Source organism: Trichogramma pretiosum, unplaced genomic scaffold, assembly GCF_000599845.2.
Source record: "Trichogramma pretiosum strain Unisexual culture from Peru unplaced genomic scaffold, Tpre_2.0 scaffold26, whole genome shotgun sequence".
Classification (NCBI taxonomy): domain Eukaryota; kingdom Metazoa; phylum Arthropoda; class Insecta; order Hymenoptera; family Trichogrammatidae; genus Trichogramma; species Trichogramma pretiosum.
Window position 1 is genome coordinate 1,420,335 of NW_019641640.1, and position 9,075 is coordinate 1,429,409.

Below are 9,075 nucleotides of genomic sequence, written 5' to 3' on the forward strand. Positions count from 1 at the left end.
CGAGTCAAAAGCACCAATGTCATGTGCTTGGATCCCCCCTTTGATGGAGCATTTTTGGAAAAATAATTTCTTTCTTACGATTTTACGCTGAGTATACGAATAAATCTCACAGAAATAGCTGTATCTCAGGGAAAAGTAAACATTTTCAAATTATTAAAAAGGGATTAGAAAGGACAAGATAAATATTTTCGTAAATTTGAATGACAAGATTGTTTTAGATTTTAAGCCTCCTATAAGACTTCAATATCAACTTCAACCGCTAGATGACGAATATCTTTATTTGCAAATCTGCAAGTAGTTCAGGGGAGATACATGTATAAGTACGATTCTACTGCGCGTATACTGTGCGTATAGTAACTCAGCAGATCGCAGACGTGTCACCACGTGCACTTAAAGACGCCTCGTCTGAGTAATTTAATTAAAGTAATTTCGTGCGATTCGTTGTGAATGATTAATACACGCATTTGTATTGAATTACTATGAGAGAGAGAGAGAGAGAGAGAGAAAGAGCGACAAGCTTTGATTAACAAAATGATGCATACACATGCACAATAAATCTAGAGAGAGAGTTAATTTAGATTACACGTAGCTCTTGCGCTCCTCTCTCTTACACTCAAGACAGACTACTCGAAAGCTGCACTCGAGTCTCTCTGTCTCTTTCTCGCGCGCACGCCGCATTTGTTTTTCCAAATAACAGACGAAATAATTGGCGAAACAAGGCACGTAGCTAATCGCGCGACATTGGAACTGCCAAATGGCTAAAGATACACCCGCCCCTCGGCAAATCTCCATTTATCTTTCCGTCCGTCGCCTTCTCTTTCTCTCTTGGCCACTTCTATGCGATTTACCTCGCGCAGATGCGTTTGCATTTCGAATTGGAACGATCGCCGTGTCGCGCGCCGCGTTTAACTAAATCGCTGCAGAATTTTAAATCGAGATGCAGATTAGTTGCTGACCGAGGGAACTTATTTCATAATCGTTTTAGTTACTTTCGAATTTTGATACCACTGCATCTGCACTTTCTACATGCAGGACCACGGTGGATACGAGAGGATATAATGTATTTTTTTTCTTTACTTTTTCCGTTCCTAATGTAGCTCACTCGGCACCGGCATACATAAAGTTGCAACTTGGCACTTTCTTCATCCCTTTTTGACTGCCGCGCGTGTTATTAAAGTTACAAAGCGAGCGACAGAAGAAATCTGATTATACGCATAGTTTTCAGCGAGAGAGCTTGCGAGACTGTGCAGTCAGACTCTATAAACGCAAAAGAGCGGCGTCCAAGAGACATCATTTGTATAAACACACAGACGCGGACACACATAAATACACAAGCGTGCAACACTGGTATGCGCACACACGCACGCGTACGCTACACACCGGCTGGGAAATTCTTTTTCACCTAATTACTTAAATACAGCAAGCGAGGCGTGCATATAGTGTGCAGCTAGCTAGCTGCTGTTGGAGCAAAGCGAAATCTTTTGAAAGGGGGCAAAAAAGAGTCTCGTGCGCGCGCTGTAAGTTTTTCTCGCGTAACATAGAGAGCAAAAAAAACCCGGGGAGAAAAAAAGGGAGGCAAAAAATAGCAACAACACGCAAAGTTTTCGTCTGTGTGCGCGCGGCGCGTGCATTTGTATACGCATTAATTCGTGAAAATGCACTTTCATAAGTTTTCTAGACAAAGTATACATATAATTTGTAATTAGCTTCTTCTCCAGCACTGCTCGAGCTACAATGGCTCTGCTGGTGCTGCCACGGCAGTAAAAGTGAATATTACCGCTCGCGAGCGTATTACGGGCGCCTTATCTTTCCGAATCTCTGTATATGTCCTACGTACATGGGCGCGCGGCGCGTCATGCTACACGTTTACGAGGCTGATATGCAAAAAGACTGTCTCGCTGCTGCTCTCTACGTACGTATCGAGGTGCACAGAGTCGCATGCTCCATCTGGCAAGTACGGTAGAAAATATGTGGCATGCTCTTCCCTAATATACATCGCAATTGGTTTTTTAAATTTTTTTTGCGCACGGTCGTATAGACTTTTGTAAGGGCCGTAGCTAAGGGCTTTTTCATTTTTAAGCTGAAGTAAACTATGAATGCTTTGGAGCAAGGTTCCATGAAACTTCGTAAATGAGCGTAATGCTAATGTATATTTTTTGAAATCAAGAACAGGATGTTAAATAACATAAGATATATAAGATTATTTGGGACATAACAATACCCGCCACGTGTAGAGCACGTGAACGAGCGCATACGTATATAGAGATGTTTTTTAACTTCCAGTGCATCTGTCGTTGTCTCCCTCTTTCTTTCCCCGTCGCACTCTGAAGCATACGACATGCTCTTTTGCCAACTGTTCTTATTCGCGCTCGGGTCTCTATATTACTTCAAAACTACGGCTGCGGCTGTTGAAGTATATAGTGTGTTGCACTCGGCGAATTTTTCACCGAGTTCGTATATACGTACACGCGTATACACGCATACGCTGTACTCTAATAACAGTCATATTGTGGGCTTCGCGCTGCGCACCCTCTTAGTCGAGAGCTTTTTCACCAAATTTTCTCTCCCTCTCTCACTCGCAGCCGGAGAAAAAGAATTTCTTGTGTATAAAAATTACGGTACCACGCGCGCAAAATTTCGGCACGGATTTTACATTAAAAAAGAAAAGAAGAAGTAAAAAGCTAAAGCAAGATTGCGTCCCGTGTTGAATTTTATTGCGAGATATAATTCGGAAAATTATCGAGAAGAAAGGCAAATTTCGTTTTATTGAGTACCGGCATATAAAATAATTCCTCGGTGAACTTCGGAGCGCCGCGTTTTATCTCACAAGGGCATAAACGCTATGAGATATATAGACTCGGGCGTTGATTCACTCCTCGTTATAAGTGAGCGAGAAATTCGTAGCCTTTTCTTCATTTTTTTTGAACCCGAAATTTCACTTTGCACTCGGCGCGAGTATGAGATACGAATATTGATAATTTACTGGAGCATAAAGTTATTATATCATTAGTCCCGTTGGAGAGTCGGTCGAACGGTTACATCGTATTGTCGAGGAGAGTCTCATCTGCGCGGATCAGCACAAAGCAGTAGCAGCACCGGCAGCAGCAGCAGCGCAGGAGAATAATCATCGCCGCCATCTGGTATAATAATCATAGCTTCAATTAGACATAACCGCACGGAGAGAGGCAGTGCAATTGCCAGTACGCGAGATATAATCTACGTTTTTCATCTGACGAGGGAGAGAGAGAGAGAGAGAAGCTTCACTCTCACGTAATCGCCTTAATTTCCGTGACTATGAGATCTTTTTTAACGTGGCGCTCTCGCAAGCTCGCAAGCTCGAGTATCAGCTCACTAAACGAGAGTATCACTCCACCTCCGGAGCATATACGCGCTGCTGCTGGTGTGTAGCAGCAGCGGTAGCAGCAAATCTGGGCCCCCTCCGTTAAATATGCTTATACCTCCGGAGTCGGGCAACGGCGTTAAGCTATAGTTTTCAATACGAGCTCGAGCGTAGTGCATGAAAGCGTATGATGTTATCAACGTGTGTGTGTATACGAAACGAAATTGTGACTTTTGCTAACGCGCCAGTTGTGGCATCCCGGAAAATATTTATACGCGCTGTATACGCGTGCTTGCAGTGCAGTGCAATTTCTTCCGAGCCTTTTTGGCTTTTCATTGCGGGCTAATTCCGTCGACAATAGGGCCTAGTAGTCGGCTGTAACGATCCGGGCTTTTTGTCACGAATTTTATTATATATATAAGAGGAGATAAGCGAGAAAAATAAAAGACTTGTATAAAGAGCTGCAGACTCACGAACACATACTCCCGCGGATCTCGCCAGCTTCGCAGCACATACAGAGAGCAGTAAGGCTTTCAAAAAGCTTTTGTTTGCCCAGCGAATTTAATGGGAATTTACGACTCAGCATCTTGGACCATTAAGTCGTAATGATACCTGGCTGCAAGTATATACTTGACTGACGCTTATACCGCTTCTTGATGGCTCTTTTAGGATAGAAATTAAATAACGTTTCCGAGCGCGAGCCCTGGATCGATCGTCGCTTACTTTTTGGCAAGTTATATCTGGATCGAAGTTTTATCGATATTTTAATTTTCATCGGTTTTTTTGCTCGTACTACGTGCAATCTTTTTACAAATGTTTCCTGGTTACTAACAGTTTTTCTAGTTTTACTCGACTAACACTTGACTCGAATTCGATGAATTGGACAAATACAGTAGTTAACAACCAATTTTTTCTACTAATCGGGTTTTTATTGAGTTTTTTAAACTTTTTTATTTGTGCTATATTATAATTTTTTTTTATACTTTTAATTTGTGCACAGATAACTTTGGTCTCGATAAGATGCCAGGATAATAAATATATAATTTGAAATCTTTTATTTTAAATGACCATCGAAATAAATTTTTTCAAGTTTATTCATTAAAATTACATCAAAAATCTACAGAGAAATAACACTAGACATATAGAAATAAAGCAAATGTGTTTATCGTCATTACGAGCTCTAACCCGTTGTTGTCGCTAAGAAAATTTTTAACAATTCTTCACTCGTCAGATGCTCAATGATTATATCACTTCTCTCAATTGACAGCAGGTTTCGCGACAGCTCCAAGAAAGGATCCAGAACCCATCTCCACGAAAATCCCCTCGATAGTTTTTTGTTCAAATGCCCAACCAAAGTCGTAAAATTACTTATAGTTGTGTACTAAATTTTTGTGTTTATTGAGGCTACTTTTTTTCCCAAATGATTTGGGACAAATCTGACATTCGAAGAGTTTGATACGATTATGTACTGCATTTATGTGATATTTTAGAGTATCCTTTCGACCATATAATATGTGACAAATCTCACATTCGAAGGGTTTGATACGATCATGTACTGCATTTATGTGATATTTTAGAGTAACCTGGCTACCATATAATTTGTGACAAATATCACATTCAAAGGATTTGATCCGATTATGTACTGCATTTATGTGAGTTTTGAGGTTTCCTTTTTCTCCAAATGATTTATGACAAATGTCACATTCAAAGGGTTTACTCTGATCATGAACAGTACTTGTATGTTTATTGAGTGTTTGTTTTTGTCCAAATGATTTTTGACAAATGTCACATTCGAAGGGTTTACTTTGATTATGTACTGAATTTATGTGCCTTTTCAGTTTTTGTTTAACTCCAAATGATTTGTGACAAATTTGACATTCGAATGGTTTGATACCATCATGTACTACCTGTTTGTGATCTTTGAGGTGACCTTTTTGCCTAAATGATTTGTGACAAATTCCACATTCGAAGGGTTTAATCCGAGTATGTACTGTATCTGTGTGAGTTTTCAGGTTACCCTTTAGTCCAAATGATTTATGACAAATGTCACATTCAAAGGGTTTACTATGATCGTGTACTGCCTGTTTGTGACCTTTGAGGTGACCTTTTTTCCTAAATGATTTGTGGCAAATGTCACAGTTGAACGGTTTGCTCCGATTATGTACTGTATTTATGTGTGTATTGAGTTTACACTTTTGTCCGAATGATTTGTGGCAAATCTCACATTCATACAGTATAAAACCCTTATGTGTCCAGTTAATATGTGTATTGAAAATTGCTTTACCTCTATGAGTTTTTCGACTAATTTCATTTTTATCAAATAATCGAGTTTGAGAAGTTTTTTTTAATATTCCAACCTCGTTATATTCTGCATTTTTCAATCGTGCATTTACTTGAAAAAGTCGATTTTTGTGATAGTCGAAATTTTTTTTAATTAAAATGATTAGGCTATTTTCGTCCAAGTAACTGGTCTGAATTTCGTTTTCCACTTTTACAGCAGGTGTACAACTCTGATACTCAGTTTTGCAGATGGTTGACGATAAAGCCTTCAATTCAGGTTTAACGTTTTTGCACTCAAACTGTATAGATATATTTCCATCTAACTTTTCGGGCAGCACAACTTCATTTATGTGATTTGCCTAAAATTAAAATTACGTAATAGTTTTGATAGTGGAGAAACAAAACTTAATTAAGATCATTAAACTTACTGATGTTTTATAAAACGTGAATGTTTTAACGTCTTTCACTTCACAAGAGTGTACCGAATCAAAATTGTAATCGTCGTCTGCTTCTGACCAAGGATACTTCGGTTCTTCTTTTATTCTAAAGAATCAAGTTTCATATTATTTCAAATAATGTTATGAAATAAACATGAAAATTATTACCTAACTATGTCCTCGTTGCTTTCCATCGCTCATTTGATAATGTGTATTCACCGTGAATTTTCACTATTCTCACTGAGAAAATATTTGAGGTTATATGCCTCACGTAGCCAATACTGTATTTTGAATTCACGAATTTGTAAACATTTGCTCACTGAGGAATTCCTCGACAGCGACTGTACGCACTACTGGAGATTAGCGAGGTGACCCCGCAATCGTGATAGTTCTTTGGCGATACTTTCCCCCACCACCATCGACCGGTCGTGCGCAGAAGTTTTTATGTGATTCGTACAGACAATGATACATGTTAAAAGTACACCAAAATTGCAATGAAGATTTTATTCATTCATGCGTAAAATTAAATTACACATACGGGCGCGATATAATATTATAAGGAGGGCTATATAAAATATGGAGTAACTTCGATCTCTCACCTCGGCTAAACAAATACAGCTGTTTTTGCCCCAGCGTCGTGCCATGAATCTAGCCAAACAGCCCTGGATAATTACTATGCCTCACTCTGCGTCGATGTAATCCTGACGTATCCTCTCTGCAGTTGCCATAGGCTAGCTGCTATATTGCACCCACCCGGTCAGGTCAACAGTCTCTCTCTCTCTACCTCGCCGGTCTCTGCACACGCGTTTCTCGTCAATCTCTTGGCGCTTTGATTTTATTGCCTTCCAAAGCCATCTACGTATATATGCGTACACGTTGTACAAAGAGCAAACTGTACGACGTATAAGAACAGCCATCGGTGTCTTCGTATTAGCTTGCCGATGGTAAAAACTAAAGCTAGATAAACCCGCGCAAGAAGACGTGTGCGCGAGAGGAGGATCTCTTCTGGCAGATATATATATCTATGTAGCCAATGAAGGGAATAAGCTCGTACATTTTCTCGAGCTTCAAAGCTAACGTACACACAGACACAGACACACAGATAGAAGCACACTGACAGAAACACTTTGAGTCATGAGGACGAGAAAACCTTGGTACTAAGGTAGGATAACATTTGACTTGCACGAGAACTATTATCCTTTTATGAGTAGAGAATTCATCTTCTCGCCTCGCGAATTGTTTTTACTGAGAATAAAATACTATCGCCGAGGCATCGTTTCAAACATCGAGTTGAAAAATAATTTAGCGCTACAATTACAGCGGCTGTTTAATTATCGCGCGATAATTATCGAGCTGATATTCTTTTGTACCGAAGTAAAATTTTGTGTAAATGCGATATTTGTAAATGAAATTTTTTTTCGAAAAAATTTCCTTCTTTTTAAACTCAATTATGCCGTAGGAGGACTTAAACTCCAACCGAATTTATTTGAAGTTATTACAGCGGAGATTAACTGTTTGCGCACGGCTGTATATCGAACGTATATCCGAAGGGTCGATTTATTGTTTCAAAACATTTGTGCGACGCGCAAAAAACAAAATCGAATGAAAAAAATTACTGCACTTGTAGCTGCTGCACGTACGTCGTGCTGCTGCTGCAGCGATTGTTGCAAAATAATGCGAGCAGAAATTTACCGGGCGCAACAAAAAAAAAATACGATGAAAAATAAATACGTTATTTTTTTAATTTAAACAACTATAAACAATGACAGGTGTTGGACGATATACACAAGTAGCCGTGCGACGACGCGTAAAAATATAACCCGCTACATCGAATTTTGAGCGGATCAGTTGAGAAGCCTTTCAAATGCAGTTTTTTTTTTGAATCGATCAAAAAATGAATTTCGTGCGTACATGCGAACCAATTTGGGCGAGTTTTCGAAATAATAAAAATCAGTTCACGCATTATTCATAAGACCTCGAGGCTCGAGCGTGCGCCTCTTTACCGGCATGCACGTACCTCACAAAGTATCGAATATCCACTTCGCAAATAGGCAGCGAGCTCGCGTGAATGCACTTGGAAATCGCGAGTGATTCGATAGCAATTGATACGTATAGCAGCAACTCGGTACATACGTGTGATATACATACGGTATGCAGGTGTATGTGTGTGTGTGTATGTTGGCTGGCTCGGAAAGCCACGAGTGACACCACAAAAGACTGTTGTGTTGTGCGCGCGCGATAGAATAGAGTACGCAGCCACCCCCGCGACGAGTGAGAGACTGCGCGCGGTATCAAGTAAGTGTATAAAACTCAAATACCTACGAGACAGCCGCCGGTATATCGTGTGTGTACGCAGCTTCTATTCACGTATGCACGCGTTTAGGTAAACCAGTTTTATCTGCGCATTGAGCTTCTCTTTTTCGTTTTCTTTCTCGCTCTTTAGCCCGGGATGTATCTGCAAAAGCCATGTATCACGGGGGGAAAAAATGATAAAAATCTCCAGGCAGTCAGACGGGGGGTTTGAGTGTGTGTACACGCGCGCGCCTCAGCAAGCAGAAAGAGCTAAATTTTGAGGAAAATATCAGCGGATGGACTGTAAACCGCGCACACCGTAGTAAACAGGCGATAAAGTGGTGGACGCGCGAAAACGAGTAGTAAAAAGTACTGTGCACACACACAAACACACACCGAGTGCATCGGTCGAAAAAACGAAGGAATGTAAAGATAGCCACGCGCAGTAGTTTTGTACTACTGCAGCAGCAGCTCGGGCGAGGCGATTCATAGCGTTTTGATCACCGGTGGCTGGCTTAGAAAATAAAAAAGAATTGATATGACTCGAGAGCTGCTGCTGTGGTGCGGTGCAGCGCAGGAAGAAAGGGCTGATAATGATAAATAAATGAAGACGAATGAGAAACGAGGGCCATTCGCTAGCTCGTACATATATATCGCCCTCGCTCCCTAATAATCGCAAAAAACAAGCGAAACAAGTCCTAATGTTACCCGGAAAAAAAATGCCAA

General features: G+C 40.4%; 1 protein-coding gene across 1 annotated transcript; it reads right to left on the reverse strand.

Annotated features, from left to right (window-relative positions):
• Positions 1 to 4,534: 4,534 nt before the first annotated feature.
• Positions 4,535 to 6,383, reverse strand: LOC106652553 (zinc finger protein 540-like). Its single transcript, XM_014371564.2, has 3 exons — positions 6,226 to 6,383; positions 6,049 to 6,163; positions 4,535 to 5,979 (listed from the first exon to the last, which is right to left on the reverse strand). The coding sequence occupies exons 1-3, from the start codon at positions 6,249 to 6,251 to the stop codon at positions 4,705 to 4,707; spliced, it is 1,416 nt and encodes a 471-aa protein (XP_014227050.1). The 5' UTR covers positions 6,252 to 6,383; the 3' UTR covers positions 4,535 to 4,704.
• Positions 6,384 to 9,075: the final 2,692 nt, after the last annotated feature.